Raw genomic sequence first — 24,985 nt, forward strand, 5'->3', positions numbered from 1 at the left:
GTACATCTCAAGGGTGTCAAAAGACACTGGTCTTAGTAGAGGTGTTACAATAGGGGTGAGAGAGGGAGCACTGTGCTTAAGCCAACAGATATTTTGACCAAAACCTGTCTCATACTCACATACATTTTAGTAAGACCTTTGGAAATTGTCACCTTGTAATTCTAAACTTTGGCTCAGGTAATGATTTAATGATTTTAGAAAAAAAGAAAAACTACTTAAATGTACAGAAATATCAATGTTCATATAATTATTATTTTCATTGACAGTGTAAGCGATATATGTGAATCTGAATCTGAATATTCATGTAAAATAAGAGCACGTTAGGAAAAATGATACATTTATCATACATTAGTTTTAAGATTTTTCAGGGTTAAATAAAAAAATGTTTATCTTTATAAACAATACCTAAAAATAATTTACAGGGGTAAATGATATCTAAAACAATCAGGCAATGTATATTGCTTGATATTGTTTGATATTTTGTCCATTGATTTTACTGATACAAACATATCACTGTCTTGGAAAGTACTGTATTTTCATCCTGTTACCCAGTAATCTTGCTAGAAACATTAAAGGCCCTAAGCTTCCTTGAGAAGAAGAGGCTACTCTATCCAATCTTGTAGACTGCCTCAGTGTTGCATTTCCACTTCAGTCTGTTATCCAAGTGGACAGAGGTATCTGTAGTTCTCCACCTCCTCTCCCTTGATTTGAATATTATTTCATTCCTGGTCCTACTAAAATCCACATGCAACTCCTATTTCTTGTTTACTAAAAAAAAGATTATTAAATTATTGTTCTCATACGATACCCCAACATGGCTGACGACTTCACGCTACTCAGCCATAAACCACAACTGCAGAATAATCTGAGTATTTCTGCAAATGAAAGGACTCTGAGCTGAACTTGAAGTCTGAGCTGTACTGAGTGAAGACAAAAGTGAGATTCAAGTCTCCTATGGTGCTCTTGTGCTGCCACTGTGCTGCTGGACACCTGCTCAGACACACAACCTTTCAGTCTCACAAATTGTCGTATGTTTCTTAGGAAGTCAATCAATCTATCCTGGAGCACATAACATTACATACTGAGATATGTATTAAAGACATGAGAGAACTCAAAGAACATGATCCTAACAGTGCTGCTTGCGTTGTTCAGATGAGAATGACTTCCCTGAAGCAATACATGATTACAAGTTCAACTCCAACTTTAAGATGATAAAGGGGCTGTGGTGGATCTTAAAAAGTGTTCAATTGCTTACTTAGGAAAGGCAATAACAGTCGATCCAGCACTGGGTTATAGCCTTTGATAGCATTTAGGTGAGATTTTTTTAAATACTGGAATACAGAAAGATATCTTCCACAGCATTGAAACTTTCACCTCAGAGTAAGGTTAAAGAAGTGTCACATAGACATTTCATACAGATCTTCAGGACCCTGGGGCTGACGCCATTTGGACATACAACCTTGTTCTGGTTCATTCTTTCCTGCTTTTTCTCCTGACTGCTGAAGACATACAGACTGGAGGGAGGCAGAAGAGGTGCAGGGGTTGGCAACCTTTAACACCCAAAGAGTTTCTGTTTGCAAAGAAAATCAGACAGAACAATGTCTCTTAACCCTGCAGTATCAGTGAGCTGCACAGAGTGTAAGCAACTCTCTGTGAGAATAACACAGCTCGAGAAGAGGATTGACACGCTGCAAGACAGAGGAGAAAGCACATAACTGTAAGTTCTCTGCATCCTGGCTCTTCGCTCCCGTATCTCCCTCCTTAGCCTCACCACTTTCTCTTCAGCTTGAAAATAAAGCATTCCAACTGCCAATGCAATGATTTTGATTTTACATTGCTGTTGCACACACGGGCATCCAGTAGAGAGGCTGCGATGAACAGAAAATTAAAAAACGATCGTTTTTTTATATTTTTAAAGGCAGCGTTGACTTCCGTTCCAAATTTACAATGAGCATACTTGCATACTAGCGTCCTCAGAAGTCCGTACTTCCGACAAGTCCATACTAGCAAGTACACGAGTACGTACTTGGTATTGAGAAACGGCCATGGTCTGCCCCCAAAGTACTGCCCATGATTCGAAAACGAAAAAGCAATCTGAGCAGCGCAGCAGAGTGATGTCACTTTTTCTTCAGCTCCCTGCTGACTGAGCTACCCATCTTGTTCGGTAGGGGGTGGTGTGCACATCTGCATTGCATTACATCCCACATGTGCCAGGAAATTGATTGAATTGCCGAGTCTTTAGAGGACGCATCACAGATCATGGCGCTCCCTCATATTGTGCAAACACTGTTAGCATTAGCTGAGCCAGTAGAATCTAATAATAATATATCTGGGTCTGATGCCCATGGCCGAGTAGAACAAGTCAGAGAGCTTGGCTGCATACTCTGCCGTCACAGATTTACACATTAATGAGGTTGCCATAGTAAACCTCTGTTCAGTCCTGGAACGGCTGGATGCTGTGGAGCCTCAGATAGGACGAGGACGACCAACCATCAACATCCGTTCGAGTCCATTGAAAGCTATTTATTAAATGGTTTAAAAATAAAGGAAATAGCAGAGATGTTCGGCATATGTCACCAGACAATCCGTCGGAGGATGCAAAGCAACGGATTGATGTAACAGACTCCTTATTACTATTATTTGTAAAGGGACCGTGTTCACAACTAAACTTAATTGTTGCCATTTGATGCTTTGTGCCAAAGTTATAACCTGATCATTGTTGACTGTCACTAAAAATAACTTTTATAACATAGATCAGCGACTCCCAAACTAAATGATCAACAGCACTCCCTTCTACGTCCCAACCGGGTTGACGCACCCTTAATCCCTCAGACATTAAGAAACCGGGCTGGCGATTACGTCCGCTCTTCATTCATGGAACGGGGGTTTACGACCACTGCTCCCCTTGAGATTCTGTAGGAAATGCTTGGGGTCATTTTTGACCCTGCTTATGAAAAACTGGGGTAGTGACACAAAAACTGCAATTTCTTAAAATATACAAAAATATTTTTTAAAAAATTCAAATGGCCTCAAGTCACAAACATGTTTCATGAGGAACACCTGAAATATGGAAGTGTAAAAACTTTTAATTTCAGAGATTTTGAAGAATATCAACCCTCTGGGTAATTTTTGACCCGACTTATGCATCTAAGGGTTAAACAGGTCATTCAAACAATTACATTCATCCAAAACAAAAGGAGTTTCACTCGTCCAGCATACAGAGTAATAGAAAGTTGGGATCACAGTCACAGCATTACACTAATTAAATAATTAATCGCAACCACAAATCACACCGATCTTTCTTAGTAATGGCATGAACTGTCTTCTTCTACTGGCTGCCTTTCGAGTCTTTGCAGATGTCTCTCTCCTTTGCGAAACATTTCACTAAACGCTGTCGCCGTGAAATGTTTGGTGAACTTTCTTGTGGCGTCTGCTCCTGACTCTACTCCCAGTGCCATTTAATTGCTCACCTGTTGCTAACGTTACACATAACATCACTGATGGGCATTGTCTTCTGTTCTTCTGTTTTTTGTCAACGATTTTTCGGGTTCTTGCTTTCTGATTGTTAGCTCAGCAATGACTTTGAAGCCAAGACTTGACATAGACATCTGGTTTGAACATTTTGAGTGGAAACCTGTTCTTTCTCCTCCTGTTCCTTCTCCTCTTGATCCTCCTTCCTCTATGTGAAGAAAAAACATTATAGGGTTTGATAAAATGAGCAGACATGTCATGCTAATATGATTAAATGATTGAAAGCACAAAAACTAACATTAAATTACAGGGGGGGGTTGCTGTTGGCGATACTCTTTAATGTCACCTACCTTGCATGTCAGAATTTTAGCTAACATCTTCATCATCTTGTTTTTGTTGCCTGATGAGCCAAGAGTGACGTGAGTTAATCTAAGCTAGCTTGGAGGCTACACGGCTAATTTGGAAAACTAGCTGTGTTGTTATTGAGCATGCAACTTGTGGCGAGTCTGCCGACTTTTGTAGATTAATAAAAAGTAATGACATTCCTGAGTCTTGATTTATAGCTCACCTGTAATTTTCTTCTTTTCAAAAGTCTCTGACATCCCGTTCTCCAACCGTTCGTTTCATGCTGACATTGCAGTGCAGTTATTCCTCAAGATGTTGCTCTTGCTGCATCTTATGCCGCTCCCTCTGGCATCAGTCATCGACTAATTGAAAATAACAGTCATGTTGCGTCATCGCATGTTTGCATGTTTAGTTGTGCCCTCAGATTTTATGATTCATTTTAGTCAACACGCATTATGGTGAAATATTATCATATGATTTTAAGTTTGTATGTATGTATTTACTTGGGATGAGCATGGTTATGGCACAAACGTGATGCACAACGGCGCATTCTCCATCACGTTGTTTATTTTTTTCTGACGGCGGCGACAAAAACTGTAATATCGTCTCCTTCGACTTCTGGCTGATGATCGTGGGAAAAAATCTCGAGCATGCGCAGAACGCTCGATCCGATCCACTCATCTACATGCACTTTCAGTGAGCATTTGGATTGAGTCTTAATTCGATCGCAAGTAACCCGATCCGATTCTATTTCTTGTCAGATTAAGGTGTCTCCATGAACTGAATAACTCAATCTGATCCGATGGCCCGCATGTAACCGCACTGACCAATTGTTTCTACAGACTAAATCTCCTGTGTCCACCATTGTGGCTAACCTTTATCTGGAGGAAATGGAAAACAAAGCACTGAGCTCATACAAAGGAACAGCATTAAGCCACTGGTTCAGATATGTGGATGACACCTGGGTCAAGATATAAAACTAGAGCAGTGGAGGCTTGAGGCACATCAACATAGTGGACAGCAACATCAAGTTCACGAGGGAGGATGCAAAAGACCACAAGCTGCCTTATTTGGATTGTGCTGTGTACACTGAAGAGGACGGAAGTCTTAACAACGAGGTTTACAAGAAACATCAGCAGTCCAAGAAAGCTTTTAAAATCTGTGGATATCCAATCTGGTCTTTTGTCAAATCAACGAGTTGCGTTGTGATGCAGTGTAGTGCAGCGAAGAGTGTGCGGACCTCTCTGGAGGAGAGACCAAACAACAGCTCCACAAGTGCATGGCACCACTTAAGAGAACATAAGAGAGCCAACTCTTCATGTCAAAAAACATCTTTGTCCAGAGGAGGTGGTGTTAGATATCATCTTCCCAGCACCTACAATGCGGCATTGCCTCTCCTCCCTACGCAGTTTCACAGTCATTCACACCTTTAATCTTGTGACCAAAACTTACCTTTTCAGGTAGGTAGGTGATAAGTGATAATGACTCACACGACATGCACATTGATCATGGGGTTCAGTAACAGAGTTTAACGATGCTCTCTGATTATCTGGATTCCCCAACATCTAGTTTAGAACTGAACAGAGCTTTCGGATTAGAGATGAAATGTTATCCTGATCCAAGAGGAGATCCAGGTGTCCCTATTCAAGCTCTTATGATGACCAAAGTACGGTACATAAAAAATGGCAAAGAAAAATGTAGGCATATTTTTTGAAGATTCTAAAACAAAATTTTTAAAAAGCAATTAAGATGATAAAAAACAAAAATATTTGACAAATGACTAAAAAAAAAAAAACAACACATGCTCAGGAGGGAGTCATACACATACTCACAAATAGACATCTCCTCCTTTGGCTGACAACTTAGAAAAGCATCAACCTACCTCACTAAACTTTATGACTTGGCAGGTGCACATTCAGCCTGTCATGACAAGCTCTTCAAAACTCCATTATATCATCCGGCTGAACTTTACAACATGGTTTCATCTCATGTATTAAACTCAATGTCAATGTCAGCGAGTGTTGGATTTATCCACTCAGCCGGTACATGATAGATGTGTCTTTTTGAATCAAGGTCCAACACATCTCCTCGTCTACTTCCACACATGCTCACATGTGAACATTTCTACAAAGACTTTTGTCAGATTATATCATTTATATATCAAAATTAGACGATCCAAGTCTGTGAAATTAATAAATTGCATCTGTCACTTTACTTCCCAAAAAGTCTCCTCCAAGAGGTCCTGCACACCAGGGGCACCCTAATCCTGTTTTTGAGAGTAAAGGCCTAATTTGCAGTGTTTCATACTTTATATTACCTGAACATCCCTTGCAAAGTCCTCTATTCCACTGCCAAACAATTTGAATATTATTTTCTTATGATATATAAATTTAATTTTAACTTATTGTGAGAATTGCAGTCAGGTAACCTCATGTTGACCTTGCTTCCTTGCATGAACTTGATGGTTTTTCAAAACAAAATGTGTACTCTTACTACAAAATCGTGCTGTTGATATAGATGCAGTGTACAGTTTAGCGTTATCTTGCTGAAATATGCAAAGCCTTTGCTGAACAGGATGTCGTATATGGTGTTGTTAAGGGCCAAAATTAAGACTATTGAGCAACGTAACAGTAACAGCTGCTTAAGAGAAAACTAATTAATGTTAAATTAAATTGATTGAATACGATAAAAATACTTTATTGATCCCCAAAGGGAGATTATTTATTTTAACTATTAATCTTGACATTTTCTTGATTGCTTTCTTGAATGAAATGTAAAGTAGCCTACAAATCAATATAATTCAATATTAAGGACACTTATTGACTACCCTGCCAGAACGTTAGAAGCAAAGTAGGCCACGTTTAAGATATGGTTTTCCTGCTTTTGGCAATTATAATAAACAAAAAATACAAAAATATTAATAATTAAGTGTTATTAATTTTGATTATTCTTATCAATAAGTCCCACTGAGGTCAAATGGGACTATTGCAAGAGAGACTGAAGCAGCTGATTTGCAGTTTACAGCGGGAGCCAGATAATACAGTAACAACCAAAACAACAATAGGTGACAGTATTGTACCGCACAAGTGTCCAGTACTTGCTAATGCAGCAGCTAATTCAATTAGGCATGGTAACCAGAGCAATAGATATTTCAGTAGGCTGTCAGCTTTGGTTGCCAGCCTCTCAACGCAAATGCCCATCCTATCCAAACTTATAGCCAACCAAGGCAGTGTCTAATCAAGTAGGTCACCAATTTAGGCATGCTAGTTGTAATCCTCTCCAATGTTAATGTCAGCATATCCATGCTAATAAAGAGCTGAGGGATTATGCAATGCACTGTGTCACTAGTCAAGAGAAGCCAGTTGTTAGCCCCTTCAATGCTAATGTACATCCGGGACAATGAATTGCTGCGTTCAACACTGGAAATACTGCCCAGGTAGAAGGAGTAATCACCTTCTCATTTGCCATTGCTGGCAGCTCAATTAATCGTGCCGGCTTATCATTGATCAGATCAATTCAATTCAATTCAATTCAATTTTATTTATATAGCGCCAGATTACAACAATTGTCATCTCAAGGCACTTAAGTAATATAGTCCAATTCAAGCCAATTGGAATTCAATTCATTGTAATCATAATCCAATTAATTCATATAGAGCTAATTCAAAAAATTAATATCCTAGCTAAGGAAACCAACAGATTGCACCGAAATGTGTCTTCAGTCCAATCTCCCGTCCTGAGCGTGCCTGTGGCAACTGTGGAAAGGAACGACTCCCTTTTAACAGGAAGAAACCTCTGGCAGAACCAGACTCAGGAAGGGTGGCCATCCGCCTCGACCAGCTGGGGTTTGAGAAGACAGAAAAGAGGGAAAAGAGGGGGGAAAAACACCATAACGCCATTCAAAGGATATCTGTTGGAACAGGGAAACATAGGTTAATAACCACAATAATGTCACATGTACATAAAATCAATTTTGAAATTAAACAGGGGGAAAAAGAGAGCAAAGTGAGGAAAGGTGTGACAGATGAGGTCCCCCAGCAGTCTAAGCCTATAGCAGCTTAACTATGGGATGTTTCAGGATTACCTGAGCCATCCCTAACTGTAAGCTTTATCGAAAAGAAAAGTTTTAAGCCTAATCTTAAAAGTGGAAAGGGTGTCTGCTTCCCGGACATTTACTGGCAGCTTATTCCACAAGAGAGGGGCCTGATAACTGAAGGCTCTACCTCCCATTCTACTTTTAGAAACTCTGGGAACAACAAGTAAACCTGCAGTTTGGGAGCGAAGTGCTCTGTTAGGAAAATATCTTACAATTAAATCTTTAAGATATGATGGAGCTCGGTCATTAAGAACTTTATATGTCAGAAGAAGAATCTTAAATTCTATTCTGAATTTAACAGGGAGCCAATGAAGAGAAGCTAAAACTGGAGAAACATGATCTCTCCTGTTAGTTCTCATCAGAACTCTGGCTGCAGCATTTTGGATCAGCTGGAGGCTTTTCAGAGAATATGTGGGACAGCCCAATAATAAGGAATTACAGTAGTCCAATCTTGAAGTAACAAATGCATGAACTAGTTTCTCTGCATCACCCTGAGACAGGATGTTCCTGATTTTAGCAATATTACGAAGGTGAAAGAAGGCAGTCCTAGAAACCAGTTTTATATGTGCGTCAAATGATAAATTCTGGTCAAAAATAACTCCAAGGTTCCTCACTGTAGAACTAGAAGCCAAGGAAATACCATCTAGAGTAACTATATAACTAGACAATTTCTCCCTGAAGCGCTCAGGTCCAAAGAGAACAACTTCAGTTTTGTCTGAATTTAAAAGCAGACAGTTCTGAGTCATCCAGGTCTTTATGTCTTTAAGACAGGCTTGTAGCCTGACCAACCTGTAGGTTTCATCTGGTTTCATAGATAAGTACAGCTGAGTATCATCAGCATAACAATGGAAATTTATGCCATGCTGTCTGATTAATAAGAATAAGATCAGTAGCTGGCTTCAGAATGTAGCTATCGCCAGGTACTCAATAGTCTTAATTTTGGCCCCTTATACTGTGCCATAGTCATCTGGATGGGAGCATATGTTATTCTAAAATCTGTATATACCTTTCAGCATGGATGCTGCTTTTACAGGTGTGGAAGATGAATATTCCATAGGCACTAATGCACACTTTGGGACGCAACATTCCTGATTTTTTCCATTTTATTTATTAATTTTTTAGCTCTGTTACAGAAAAGACAGCAGCATTTCTGGTTCATGTTTTTACATCTGGCTTTACCTTTGTGTGAAAGAGCTGCGTTTGTGGAAGATAAGATGAAGTGTGTTCACAGACAATTATATATGAAAGTTTTCTTGAGTCTGTGCTTGTGATTTTATTGTAGTTATGGCTAAGACCCATAAGATCACAAGCATCCAGTATTGATTTGTCTCCATTCTTCAATGTCACATGATACAAGTGATTGGAGAAGCAAACATCATAAGCAGTGTGTGGGGAAGTGGATGAATGCCAAGCTAAAAACAAACCTTAAAGCTAAGTTTATGGTGGTAGTTCTTAACAAACATTGAGGCACCCCAAATTTGACATTGCAATACACCATCTTCTTTACTGTTATTCCAGCTGGTTATGCACGTCCTGAATTTTACATCTTTCCCCTTGATGATGATGGTTCAGTCTCTGTCACTGCCCAGAAATTGAGCCATGATAGCATTTACTACTTGTTGACTAATTTTCCTTCAACATGAATCAGAAGAGGTTCAATTTATGGACTTGCAAAAAAATACAACCTCTGGGCATTGTTACATTTTCCTCTCTTGTTTGGCTGAGGGCACTGTACTGATAAGTGGCTGACTATCGCCTGTTGAGATACCAACCATTTACTGGTCTTCCACACTGGCTTATGAATGACATCTTCCAGCTTTTCTATACAACGCATTGTCTCTTTTTGACCTGTTGTAGGAGGAATTGCACATCATTTGTGTTGGTCTACTTTACATTTTTATGGGAAGGCTTAAGATAAATTTTAAGATTGAGTCTTGTTTTCAGGGTTCACCTGTCCTGGTTTTTACATTTTACATATGTTAGGTTGATGATATGAAGTTTTTTGTTTGTTTGTTTTCAGTTCCCATACCTACAAAAACAGCAAAGCTCTCTGCTTCTACCTAAAGATGAGCCTATGGAGCTACAGAATGTGAAAATATAATAGGAAAGGCAGAGGTTTTTAGTGGGTCATCATTATACCTGCAGCTGATGACGATGAAAGTCCACCGGAAAAAGTGTTCATCACTGTTGTTCATGGATGAGAGAAAGAATATATAGAGAAGCTCCTTGACATAAAGTGTGAGTGTGGAAATGTATTAGTTTTTTTTCTCCATTATATTGATTTGATAGAGGAAAATACAGTTGTTAGAAAAATTCTCTCAAAATTAGGCTCAGAGTCGCTGGATACGATTAACACAAAACATTTATTTCTTGCAAGAAAGAGACAAGTCCGCACAACCTGTCAGGAAGCTGGCTCAGAGTTGTCTGCCAACAAAATGGTGCTCTTGCTATTTATATTGTTTATGCTTGCTGGCCACATAATGTTATGGGAAAGGGACATTCAATGTTATGGGAAAAGACATTACTAGCCATTTAATGTTATGGGAAGACGAGTGCAGACAGTCAAAACACTTTTGCTTGCTACCTAGTATTATGAGAACCAAAAGACAGGAGGAGGCCTCCCCACATCACAGAAACTCTTATTCTTGCAGCTTTTCTCATAGTATAACTATATAATTTTTCTAACATTCCCTCCTGTTTATACTATGAAGAAAAAGGGAAAAACCCTGCATCTTGTACAATTAACATCGAATCATTTTGAATCATTAACATTGAAAATTTTCCACTGTTCGCAGTGCATAGAAGCGAAAAACCCATTTGCTGTATTTACGGGAAAATTCTCCTATGGCCCCATTCTCCCCCTGGCGACCGACCGCTTAATCACTCACTCAATATCAAAGGTCGCACTCCGAACAGTTGATTCCAATGAATGGCGATTAAAAAATAAAATAAAAATTAATTAAATGAAAATAAGAATAATGAATAATAAATAATAAAATAAATGAAAATATGATTAAATGCAATCAATGAATAATATGAAATAGACATTCAATGGAAAAAATTAATAAAATGAAAAATAATAACAAATGAAAATCAAAAATAGTCAAACAATAATGATAATAATGCAATGCAGTTTATTCAGTCCAGTCCCGTCACCAACACTGCGATCTGGCCGAACATCAATCCGGCTGGGTCTGGAACTGCTAAGTTATCTTGGAAGGAGAGGTTACTAGCACTTCACTTCCAGGAACAGGTCTTTACCACCTCTTATTCGCTAACTAATCCTTTTTCAGGACATTTCAGGATATAATTCAGCCATACGGTGGTTGGAGGCTGTAGATTGTTAAGTGAAGGTCAGACGTTACTTGGTGGAATTAACTGTTCAAATCAGCTTTTCATTCTGTTGGGGTGGAGCGCTGAGCTTCGCCGTCCACCCTTTTGTACACATGTGGATAAAAATTTGTGATTGTTCCACCATCATCTTGGCATGATGGGCCCCCTCCAGAATTCCAGACACCTGGTCAGTTACCTGACTTCTAGTCCTATAGTGGTTCTGCTGCTGATGCAGTTAATTTAACCTGTGGACAAATGTTAGCAGGAAAAAGCAACATATCATCTTTACAATGTTCTACATTCAGGAATTGCTTTTTAATAGGTCTAATTCCCATGTTCATTGGTCTTTCATATGAACGCAAAAACAATCATTAACAATTCATTGAGAATTCACTCGGTCATTCAAAGTACTTTGAACTTTAAACGTTATCTGTATCATCGTCTCCATCGTCCACGTGTAGCTTGTTGTCATCATCTCTACCTGTTGATACATTATGCAGTAAGGGTGGTCTCAATCAGTCTTTGGGACAGTCCTCTCAAGCATGTGATATAACATCAAGCACAGGTGACTACTATGGCTCTTACAATAGACAGAGACCAAACCACTTCTCCATCATGTCAGTGAAGGGGTCGTTGATCCCTGAGTTTTCTATCAGCTCTGCAGAGAGTGATGCGAGTCCTCTTGATTATGCTGCCATCTGCGAAAGTATTGTTAGGAATAAAGGAACAGGAAAAAGTTCCAAACATTTTAATTGTTCAGCAATGCCTTGCATATGAAATTTATTCAATAACATTTTTATTTATTGTTGCCCACCAGAAAAGAAAAGATTCAAACTGAAGTTACTTGATTTCTAGCGTTAAATTCATCTGGGACTCAGAACTCCAACGCTATTCAGGTACACTCTGTTGTCAAATGAACCTCCAGACACAGTTGAACGCTTGAGACGTTGCAGCTTCTCACCCCAGGCCTTAAAGTCCCCCATAGCGAACAGACGGAAAGGCATCAGTAGTTGGGCTGTTGCGCAGCTGCCCTCCAGTTAGGCAGAAGGACGGACCTCAGTTTCATCTCCCCACACAGCCACCAGAGGTCTGCTCTCATGGAAGTCTGGTTCCGAAACCAAGATGCTGAGTAGTTACCTGCGTCCTGAGTGATATTGATGGATTCTTGACAATTATCTGACATGAGTGTACCCACATTCTTACCTGTACCCCTGTGGATGAAACATATATATATATATATATATAAAATTACCCTTATAAGCCAACGCTGAGGGCAGTACATCTCTTTTCTTAACTGCTGGGAACAACAAAGAGAGAGAGTTTTACATTGCTCTGTCTTAGGTACAAAAGATTCATTATACAATTGTAATGCACATTGGAAACCAGTTGGGTCAGAGTGATTGCTTAATTTCTAGATTTATTCTGGCTTTAGCACATTCAATACAATTAGATTGGTTATTTTGTCATTCTGTATACATTCCAGCCATTTATTCTGATCACTATAACCTGTTGTGGACTACTATTCGTTATAACAAAATTCCAACAGATACACCGGTGATTCTTCAGAAATCTTGTATTAACATACATTTCACATATGTACTTTTCAGAATACACATGGGATTTTTGGCTGCCTTCACATAAAATAATTGAGCATAAGTCAATGTCAGCCACCCCATCTATTCCTGTAACTAAAAATAGGTTGACAAGTTGTCTGTGAGACCTCCTGTCAGTCTGTGTCATGGGTCTGAGGGTGGTTCATTGTAATGCATTATCTTTTAGGTTTTTATTAATCTGTGCTTAATCCCATAGAATTAAGAATACAATAATAAGAATAATGATTAACAATACACAGCTGGTTCCTTTTAACCTACAAAATCCTGGTAATTTAAATGGATGCCACGGCTGCTGTCTGTCTGTCCCTGTCTTATTTTAGCCACACCCTATGTTCTCGTTTTAGCCATTGTTTTCTTCACTGAGGTTGAGACGAACCCCCTCCTGTTGAGAGAATTCCCCTTTGTAGTCAGACTTATGCCTCAGAGAACGGTGGTGGGTAACTAATCTTTCCCTACTTCTGCAGGTCGTGGCCTTACTAGTTTACAGTGTGATAAGTGAATCCAGGATATATTAGTTTAGCTGCTGTGGGTGCTGTAAGCAGTACCTGCTATGAACCTTCCCACCTTGGGCTGGACCAGTTCTCTTTCTTTATCACTTTGATGAGGATCCAGTCTCCAGGTCTTAGAGATTCCTCCACAGGTTCACCTGGAACAGACTAGACAGAAGAGATCTCTCTACTTGTTAACATTTTAACCATGTATCCTGCTAAGGTTTCTTCTCTTTCTTCATCATGTCCGGTGAATAGTTCTGTGGTAGTAAAAATGGTCATACATTATACATTATACAGTTAATCCTGTGCTAGTTAGAGTAATATGCATGTTTAGGACTACTAGTGGTAAACAGTAAACCCAATTCTTCCCAGTTTCTTCAGTCTTGACCTAATTATTCAATTGTGTCTCTCCAGCAAACCTGTTGATTGTGGATGATATGCACGGTGGTTTCTGAGATCTATTCTTAAGTTCTTTGCCATCAGGAAGATAATATTGTTTACAAAGTGCGTCCCGTTATCACTGTAGATTTTTTTCAGGAATTCCAAATCTAGGTAACATTTAATTCACCAGTGTTGAGATGTGCATATGGAAATACTTCAACTCATTTGGTAAAACATCAATTATCACCAGGGAGACACCTTTATTTAATTCAATGAAATCCATACAAACGTGTTGAAAAGGGTCCTCCGGCTTCGGGAACTGCCCTCGCCCCGGTCCTAGGCCATATGTATGGATCATATTTTGCAGATATTTGACATGTTAGACAAAAAAAATCTTTATTATCATATTATGATATTATCATTTATTATAAATAAAACCATACACTGCAAAAACCTTGTTCATTGTTGCTACCATCCCTGCTGTAGAGACATGACGTGGTCCATGGCTCAATACTGCAGCATATTTAAACAAACTCTTTGGCAGTGTAAGTTCTACAGTTCATAGTAAATGGCACCTTTATTCTTCCACATTTGTCCTTGTATATGCAAGTAAGTATATGCATACAGTTTCTCAGAATACTCTATTCCTGGCTCCACCTTCTCCCAATCTGAGGCTTCTTCACATGCAGTCACAAACAACCCTAAACGCCTCCAGTGGTCATCTGTGGGTTTGGAGAGTGACACATGAGGTGCATAACATGATCTTAAAAACTTTCTCATGCTGTGGGAGAGTGAGCAGCTGAAAGCACAACAACACTCTTTATTCCAGTATAAGTGTTTTAACTTTAGCATGGTCTGTTTTTCTTTGAAAAAAACGTTTCTCATTTGTTTAAAAAAAAAAAAAAATAATAATATGTACTCCCCTTGAGTATATTTGTAAGACATAGTGCAGTGTAATTCATGTGGTGACCTGAGGGTGAGCTCTCCTGAGACGTGTTATTTTGCCTTCTTACGGAGAGGAAGCGTGATAGAGCTGGGGCCTGTAGATACAAGATCCAAACTATACCAGTATGAAGGTGGTCTCGCGTCATACTGAATCACTGTTTGAGCGGACTTTATTCGAACTACAGTTAACTTTTTTTCTTCTGCATCTATTCGTAGCTTCGATAAATGGAGTAAATCTCTTCCCAGTAAGTTACAGGGACACAGAGTGAACAAAACAACTTGACAATCAGCACTTACCCCACTCCGTGTATCTGTTACTGTCAAGAGTTTTGATAAACGCTCAGGATGGCTCTTACCATTTGTTGATTTGACCGAAATAATTTCTTTGGATTCCTCAACTCCCGGAATGTCATCAGGATGGATTACAGTTCGTGTTGCACCTGTGTCGCATAGAAAAGTTACCTCCGTCCCGGAAACATTCAATGTAATGTCAGGTTTGATGTCATACTGTAAGATAAGTTCAATTCCCTCTAAGTTTAACACTTTTTCTGACTTTTCTGCTTCTATCCTGGTTACAGCTCCTGTTTTTTTTCCTTATCTAGTCATAACTGACTCCCAAACTCTTCCTCTATCTTACTCTTGCTCCTGCAGTCCCTCGCCCAATGCCCCCTCCTTCCACACAGCCTCCTGCTCTGTCTCTCCTTTTCCGTCACTGCTCCTGTTGTGATCTGTGTTCTTGCTTTCTCTCATCACCTAAATAGTTGCTTCTCTCCCTTCCAACAAAAAGTTTAGTCCTTTCTTGCTTTTCTTTTTGTTGTTAGAGTGCTCCTCTGCATGCCCTCTTTATCCCATTGCTGTGCAAACACATTAAGATTACTGTTTATTGTCATGTTAAAACTGTTACAAGTCACACAAAATTACTCTCTGCATTTGACCCATCTAGTTTGGCACCTGTTGAACACACATGCACAACCTTTCTGTTTAATTTAATTAATATGTATCTGCAGGCTTAGAAACTGCTAATAGTATAAATATATCACTCCATTTATTGCAGCTGTCTTTAAATTTCTCTTTAAGAAAGCTATTGTTTGATATCTGACTCACATAGCATATTTCATTGCTGTGTTTTTTGTTTTTTTTAATATATTTTATATATAAAATATATATATATACTAATACTCACTTTAACCCATTCTGTGAGATAAATACTTTAATCTCTGATGAATACGATGTCAGTTCATAAGTTTTAGGGAAGTTAGTCAATCAGAAGTAATCAAGCATTACTTAACTTAACATTAATATGTTAAATTCTCTATTTCTGGCTTATGTTTCTGACACACTTATGATATTGTTGTAGAAGAGCTAATCTCAAATTTAGAAAATGTTTCAGTTTGGCCTGAAAACCATCTGCACCTGAAAGGTTTGACTGTCTGGTCTCAGGCCTGCTTCAGGTGGAAATTATTCCATTTTTAATGCCTTGAACTTTGTCATTAATGAATATTCCAACTTCATTACCCTTATATGTAGAAATTAGTTCTAAATGCAAACTGGAGGGTTTGTTAATATGTTTACTGTAGCAAGCAAAACATGAGAGTTGTTACTGCAACAGTCCTGTCAGGCAGTTTTTTTTATGATTTTAGAAAAATAACTCTCCCTTGTTCCATGCAAAGTCTGGTTGAACACACATAGCTTTTCTCTGTAAATCTCATCATGAACCTGGAGCATTGACTTGCACCATTTTCGTTCGGCTCTCTGGCACTTCCTTTTCTGTGCCCTGACCAACTCTTCTTTTCTCAATGGCGCCCTTTGCCCATTTTTTAACCATTCTAACCTTGAAAGGAGCAATGGTATCCAAAGCATTTAAAAGACTTGATGTGTAAGAGCTCCACAGATCATCATCATTAGAACACAGAGTATTTTCAAAACTTATCATTTGCGGGGGGGGGGGGGGGGTGGTTCAGTCACACGCTGAGTTAGACCAAACATTTCAAGGAAAGCAGTGAGTTCTTTAGCTTGCTTATTATGGGCTACATCTATGTGCACCTTCAAGTCCCCTGTTATGACTAAACAGTCAACAGCAGTGCACACAATTTAAAGAAATTCAGTAAAATCATCAATAAAATAATTCTGCGGTGATACAAAGTATTTAAGATCGTTTTATCTCCATTTTAAATGACACATGCTCGAATTAAAGAAAAAACTAAATGTTTTATCTTGTGAGTGGGTATATTGTCCCTGAATATGGCACAAAGACTCTCGGTCTTGTCGTTTCATCTCTCAGTTAAATACATAAAATCAAGACTGTGAGAGGAAAGTATCAAAAGCATTGTTAGACAGGAAAAAGTCAGAAAGCTGTTGGTATACAACTTTTTCTAGGACTTTGCCTAAGAATGGCAGGTTTGACATGGAAATGATAAAAATATTGGGTTGTAAAACATCTTTTGCTCAGACAGTTTTTCCTGTGCAAAGAGTAAAGATTTGAAATGCTCTGTTTGTTTGTCTGAGATCTTCTGAACTTTATAACTCTTTAAGAGAGCTGTTAAATCTTAATACACAAACTTGTACAAATGTCTAGCTTTAACCCTTGTTGTTCATTTTTTTGTTTTGTTTTTTTTAAACTAGATTTACTTTGTACATTACTTTTTGTCTTCCCCTTCTCTAGGATTGGGCAATTTTACCATGTTCAATTCTCCCTCAAACCCAAATTTATTTTCTCATCTGTCTAGGTATTTAATATTATCTGGGTTTTTTCTGAAACATGATTTTAGCACTCCCACTTAACTCCCGGTTAGCTTTAACACAAGTATTTCCCATACTGTCCTCTTGCAGCTAATCAATTGTTAGTGGAGCTATTGTGTGTACTACTGAATGAAACACTACTTCTGTCCTTATGTCACGAGCAACAACCAGATTCAAATGTTCACTTCAACTCCATTAGTAAATACATTATTTCTGTTGTCACCATCAGCGACATCCCACACACAGCTGTTTTACTCTCATACATACATAGCCAATAAAACAACACTGCAGCAAAGACTTTAACAAACAATTTGACAAACAATTTAACAAACAAACATAGATGGATTTAATTCTTGCGTTCTCCCATTGCAAACTCTCTTTAAAAAGATTCCATTTCTAACGCGCGGCGCAGAGTTATTTATTCCTGTAGTCTTCTCACACAGACTATGGACTGACCTTTGCTGACTGCTTCTGCTATGTGATATTCTTCACATAGACCTTTCACCTTCCCTGACTGCTTTTACAGTACCAGCTAAAGGCTTTCCCCTTTGATCCACCTTCACTGACTGCTTCTGCTATGCTATCCTGGTTTAATTAAACACACATAGACCTTTTACCTTTCCTGACTGCTTTTACAGTACCAGCTAAAAGGCTACTTACAGTACCAGCTAAAGGCTTTTCCTTTGATCCACCTTTGCTGACTGCTTCTGCTATGTTATCTTGGTTTAATTAAACACACTATAACTATAGGCCTTTACCTTTCCTGACTGCTTTTACAGTACCAGCTAAAAGGCTATTACCTGATAGTCTTCGCATAGACCTTTCACCTTTCCTGACTGCTTTTACAGTACCAGCTAAAAGGCTACTTACAGTACCAGCTAAAGGCTTTCCTGTTACTAAGTTGCACTCGAAATAGTAACTTTTCTTATTGGAAATTAACAATGGCCATATTTAGTTAAAGGCCTATTGTTTCTAACAATTGTTAGTTAAATAATCCCAATTTATCCAATAATCACACTATTTCTCGCCAACAATAGTAACACAAAGGGTTCCTTACCATAAATCCACTGGTAAGTTCAACAACGAAGAATCCAGCGAGTCTGTCCACTGATTTAAAAATAGATTCTGTCACCTTTCCTCCAGCCAGTGGCAGCCGGCCTCTATCAGAAACTCTGCTGAGAGGACTTCAGTTAGGAGTCCTGGACTCCCCCGTGCACGGTTTCAGCTCCGATCCTGGAAGGTGGAAAGGACTTAGGATCCGGTTCGAAGGACCAATATGTTAGAAAAATTCTCAAAATTAGGCTCAGAGTTGCTGGATACGATTAACACAAAACATTTATTTCTTGCAAGAAAGAGACGAGTCCGCACAACCTGTCAGGAAGCTGGCTCAGAGTTGTCTGCCAACAAAATGGTGCTCTTGCTATTTATATTGTTTATGCTTGCTGGCCACACAATGTTATGGGAAAGGGACATTCAATGTTATGGGAAAATACATTACTAGCCATTTAATGTTATAGGAAGACGAGTTCAGCCAGTCAAAACACTTTTGCTTGCTACATAGTATTATGAGAACCAAAAGACAGGAGGAGGCCTCCCCACATCACAGAAACTCTTATTCTTGCAGCTTTTCTCATAGTATAACTATATCATTTTTCTAACAACAGTTAAGATGGTTAATCTCTGTAAGTCATCAGACAATTTCTGCAATTTTTATTGGGTCACCATATTTGTTCACCTGATATGGTAATGGGGAGAAAATGGTAAAATCTGCAAACAGATGTAATATGTAAATATAAATTTCCCCTAAACATGGCAGAACAAGATCCATATGATTGGTATGAAGGGTGATGACTGTCTTCCATAATTTAATTTTAAAGTGATTTCTCCTGTTTGTTTGAGACATAATCTATGGTATCGTCAAATCCCCAGAAAATACATATGTTCATAGTCAAATAACTGCCCACAGTTATTATAATTTAAACAATCAATACAGTATTGAAAATGAACACAGGACATCACTATTGGTTTCCAGTTCCAAACTAAATGTATTTTCTGGGGATTTGATGATACAACAGATTATCATGACATCAGTGTTGAACTGATTTAATTTCAACACCATAACTGCATGGTTTTTATTTTAACAGAAATGAATAAATACATTTCTTGTAAAACCAGAACACACTATCTGTTGAACTGAAATCACAACTGAGTTGTTTTTGTATATATCGTTTATGTTTATGTTTATGTATTTAGCAGACGCTTTTATCCAAAGCGACTTACAAATGAAGATATAACAAGCTATATAAAAGCTAACAATAAACTACATAGAAGGAACCCACTAGTCTGACTCTGTCAGAGGTGACAGAGGAGGGATAGGGTGCAGGCATAGAAAGATGCAGATGCTGTGTTGTATGGTTGGTTTGGCTGGGAAGACAAGCAGTTCAGTTTTTGGGAGGTTAAGTTGGAGGTGATGGGCTTTCATCCATGTTGATATGTCAGAGAGACAGTCTGAGATTTGTGCTGAGACCGTGTGGTCATCAGGTGGGAATGTCAGATAGAGCTGGGTATCATCAGCATAACATTGGTATGAGAATCCATGTGATCGGATGATCTGTCCCAGCGAGTTGGTGTATATGGCGATGAGAAGAGGTCCCAGTACTGAGCCTTGGGGGACCCCTGTGGCAAGATGGTGCGCTACAGAAGTGTGACCAAGCCAGGATACTTTGAAGGACCTACCAGTGAGGTATGATTCAAACCAGGAGTGTGCTCTCCCTGTGATGCCCATGCTAGAGAGTATGGACAAAAGGATACTGTGGTTGACAGTGTCAAACGCAGCTGATAAGTCGAGCAGGATAAGTACAGAGGACTTAGCTGTCGCTCTGGCTTCTTTTAAGGTTTCTGTCACAGCTAACAGAGCCGTTTCGGTGGAGTGTCCACTTTTAAACCCAGATTGGTTTGGGTCAAGGAGGTTGTTATGTGAGAGGTAAACTATAACCATATATAACCAACAAAGGTATATAACCATACCTTTGGTGTATCATTGTGTCACAATACAAATCTGCAGTGATTCATAACGGTTTATTGGTAGCATATCTCCAGCGGATTGTTTCTAAAAGTAAGGAAAAGCAACCTATGTAGTCATTGAAGTTAGATGACGTGTAGAACTAGTTTTTTTCTCAGCTCTTTCTCATCTGCACTGCCTCAGACATTTAAAATTATTTTTTTAACCTTTTTAATATGTTAAATTCAAATTCATAACCAGAAGAATGTTTTTTAACCATGTTTCAGGATCTTTTGGTTTCACTGTGTCTATAGTTTAACTAATTGCTGTATATAGCAGAGAAAGTAAGCCTTCATGTGAAATAGGGTGAGCTAGTAAGTTCAGAAACTTAGACTGGTTAATGGATGGATTTTATTGTGTATCTTAGGTTAATGTATGTCTGTTTGTATATATATTTTCCTATTTTCAGATTCAAATAAAGATTTAGACATACTTTATTAATTGCTTGGTTCTCACTTAATAAATGTATAGATGAAAATATAAACATAATAACTATAGTAAATAAAATAATAAATGAAAATAGAAAACTAGATAAGAACAAGATTGTATATCACGGTAGTTGTAATATTCTTCTGGAATATTTTTGGGGACACATAAATCCTTATTGTAGTGCTCCAAGACTGTTTGTGCTTTTTCCTTATTTTGTTATTTAGTTTCATGCTCCACAGACATCAACAGTGAATCTTATTTGGCACATCACTTTCATAACATCTCTCTAACATCTCTTTGGGCTTTACTGTACATTCAGGCTGCAGGCTCTGAGGAAGGAGAAGTCGCGGGATGCAGCAAGGTCACGGCGGGGGAAAGAGAACTTTGAATTTTATGAACTAGCCAAGATGCTGCCACTGCCAGGTGCCATCACGAGTCAGTTGGACAAAGCTTCTATTATTCGACTTACCATCAGCTACTTGAAGATGAGGGACTTTGCAAACCAGGGAGACCCACCTTGGAACTTGCGCATTGAGGGACCTCCACCCAACACCTCAGTCAAAGGTAGGATGGATGTGAAAAGTACTTTATCTGTTTATTTCCAGGGAAGCAAAATAATGTAAAAAGTATTAGCCAAAGTTAAATAATGAGTGGTTTTTTTTCAGTGAAAAAAACATAATAGTACTTACTTAATAGAATTTTTTGTATCAGCAGATTACTGTTTTCATAATTTCCAACCCAGATTACCAGATTTAATTATTTTTCAACCAATTCAATTAAACTCAGTATATAGCGCCAAATCACAACAAATGTCATTTCAAGCCAGGTTACTGTTACTGTAAACCTAACCAACCGACCAACTCAGGCTCTCATTTTATTTCCATAAAAGCTTGTGCTCATGTTTTTAAACAAACATTTTCTTTCCAATTAATCTAAACATGCAAACAGAGACAATACAGAATTCCTGCACAATACTGTCACTCTGTGGTCCTTTAAACTGCTATCAAACAACATTTGAATTAAACAAGAGCATCTAGCCCTAAGTGAGTAAGTACGGATGGATGGAAGTGTCTATAAGAGCCCGGTTGGTTAAGTACCACCTTGAAAAAAAATAAACAATGTTTTGCTGCTTAAGCTTATGTTTTCAGACAATATTCAATGGTATACTAAAATCCATGTGAAAAAAATTGTTTTCAGGCCAAATATTTATATACGATTAAAAAAATGCGATTCCATCCATCCATTTTCTATGGATCCGCCGGTCGGGTCGCAGGGGGGCTGGGGCTGGAGCCTATCCCAGCAGTCATCGGGCGAAAGGCAGGGTACACCCTGGACAGATCGCCAGTCCATCACAGGGCCACATAGAGACAAACAACCACACACGCTCACACTCACTCCTAAGGACAATTTAGAGTCACCAATTAACCAAACATGCATGTTTTTGGACGGTGGGAGGAAGCTGGAGTACCCGGAGAGAACCCACGCATACACGGGGAGAACATGCAAACTCCACACAGAAAGGCCCCAGGCGGGGATTGAGCCTGGAACCCTCTCGCTGTGAGGGTAACCACCAAACCACCGTGCAGTCAAAATGCGATTTATTTAGAATCTAATTAATTACAAAGCCTCTAATCGCGTCCCGGCCCTAATATATATATATATATATATATATATATATGTATATATGTGTGTGTGTGTGTGTGTGTGTGTGTGTGTGCGTGTGTGGTAAACATATGTATGGGCATTTCTAGACATGTGCACATCTAATGCGTGTGGGCCCATACTTTCCCCCTTCGGACCAGATGGTATCATTGTCATCAGTACTTTGAAGAAACACATCCATTTTAATGAATGGAACAGAAAAGCATATACATGTAATATTTGATATTTGAGTTTGTGTGTGCGTGTTGGATTCTTGTATGTTATAAATTTTCTCCAACACATTTGTATGGATGCATGATTGAGGTAGACTAAGTTGACTATGTTAAAATTAGATACTCTGATCTTGTGTCTGTAAAGCAGTGCTTATTGGCTGTTAGGAAACTGTGGAACTTGTGGCATTTTTAGCATTGGTATTTAAACCAGTCAGTACATAAAACATTTGGTTGATGTTTGTTCTTGGGAAACTTGTTATATTGTTATTGGATTCAACATTGCAAATTGTATGGGTTTATGTGCAAACTAACAGCACAGCCTTTATCAGAATGTAACTGGCTCTATTCCTGAATGACCAGATCTGCTATATCTTTCAAATATGTAAGCTTTGAAAGATATAGACAGACAGACACAAAAGACAGACAGACACATAGATAACTATGTGAGGCTTTCATCTTGTGTATAGATAAGCTAAAAAAAGCTGTCAGAAGAGCTCTTGTGAAAAGGTCATACCAAATATGTTCTGCACATTGCACATGTGACTAATCATGACTCAGTGGTAAGTACATACAAAAAAGTTGAAAAAAATAATCTCAGTGTGAAAGTTAAAACACATTACATAAATGTAACTGGCCTTGAACTATCGAATAAATATTTCCAAATATATATTTGCAATATCTTCTGGCTTAGTTGTGCTTCATTTTTTTTTTTTTTTTGATAATTGAATAATTTTTGTCATATACTGGCTGTTCACGCAGCCCCTCAGTTCAGCCCCTCTCTGGCCACTGGCCACCTCTGTCACTCATTCACTCCTGCCTCCTCAAATGACTTAAAAATCCCATCTGGTCATTTACAACAATTGATGAGGTGAGTAACTTGAAAACCCACTGAATAATATCTTCAACAAAGCTGTTTGTTGAACAGGTAGGTGCAAGTGATGTGACATCCACTAGATTAGAAAGTAGAGGTATTCAGAGTAGGCTTAATCCCAGACTCCTTAACTTTTTAGATATCAAAACCTTTAATCGTGCAACGACAGACCACTGTCATCACAACAGACTAAAAATGTTTAAAAAGAATATATAAAAAGCAATCTTTAAATCAAGAAAAAAGTTTGAGTACATCTAATAGATGTGTTCAGTTCAAGTCTTAATCAGAAGAGCTCTTGTGAAAAGGTCATACCTAATATGTTCTGCACATTGCACATGTGACTAATCATGACTCAGTGGTAAATACATACAAAAAAGTTGAAAAAAATTCTCAGTGTGAAATTACAGACTTAGACAGAAGACAGACAGACACATACAGAACTATATGAGGCTTTCATCTTGTGTATCGATAAGAAGCACGCACACACAGTTGTTTATGTAGCTTATCTATTTCACTGTGCCTATGTAAACAGTATCCTTAAAGTACAAAATATATATACACACTCTCTTAAAGGCAGTGTGTTTCCAATTTGTCTTCTTCAATTTATCTGACACCAATTAATAAAAATCCTTCCTAAGAAGACTGTCTGTGTGTGTCTCAATGTCTATGTGACTTTTACTTTGTAACTGTTTTGTTTGTGTCTCTGCATGCCTGCAAATGTGCTTCATATTGTTCTGTACAGCAAACAGTTATCGGTTTTGGCCTCATTGTTGGTGCTCTGCATTGGTTTAGATAATGAAAATGGTGTGTGTTTTGTACTGCTTCTGATAAATTTTTACTTCTTGTTTGAGTCACTGAAAATATTTTCAGTTGTTGGCTCTTTCCTCTTCAAACACCTCTTCCATCATTAATTTTTTGCTTGTATTATCTCTTTTATTGTCTCTTTTCTTCCTATTCTCTGTCTTGTCCTTCCTCTCTAAGCTAAAGTCACATTTGTTTGTTTTTTCATGCAGTCCTTTCAGATTCCCTCTGTTTTCTGCTCCTTACTTTGATCATCTCTCTTCTCCTTTCATTGTTCTGTCAATCCGTTCCTGTTCTACTCTTAATTTTATTTTGTTATGTTGGTGTAGATTCTAAATCATCCAGGTCATGGTAATGGTAAGAGCTTGACTAAAGGAAACATTCTTGGTCCTTGAAGATGTTTATCCTCTCATCCAAAAAGCTCATTCAATTCTAACTAGCTGGTGGAGAGGCCCTGCACACGAAACACTGATATTTTCATTAGTTAAGTTTTTCCATGAACACACCACCTGCCACTAAATACTTTCCTTCTCTTT

At 38.4% G+C, this 24,985-nt stretch overlaps 1 protein-coding gene across 1 annotated transcript in view; it reads left to right on the top strand.

Moving 5' to 3' along the window:
- Positions 1-24,985, top strand: part of npas3 (neuronal PAS domain protein 3) — a 488,496-nt gene that overhangs the window by 196,408 nt on the left and 267,103 nt on the right. Inside the window, exon 3 of the mRNA XM_072365469.1 lies at positions 21,223-21,467. Coding sequence (XP_072221570.1) covers positions 21,223-21,467 — 245 coding nt within the window. The remainder of the gene's footprint in view (positions 1-21,222; positions 21,468-24,985) is intronic.

This window comes from Leuresthes tenuis, unplaced genomic scaffold, assembly GCF_036924035.1.
Source record: "Leuresthes tenuis unplaced genomic scaffold, fLeuTen1.0.hap1 SCAF_15, whole genome shotgun sequence".
In the NCBI taxonomy this organism is placed as follows: domain Eukaryota; kingdom Metazoa; phylum Chordata; class Actinopteri; order Atheriniformes; family Atherinopsidae; genus Leuresthes; species Leuresthes tenuis.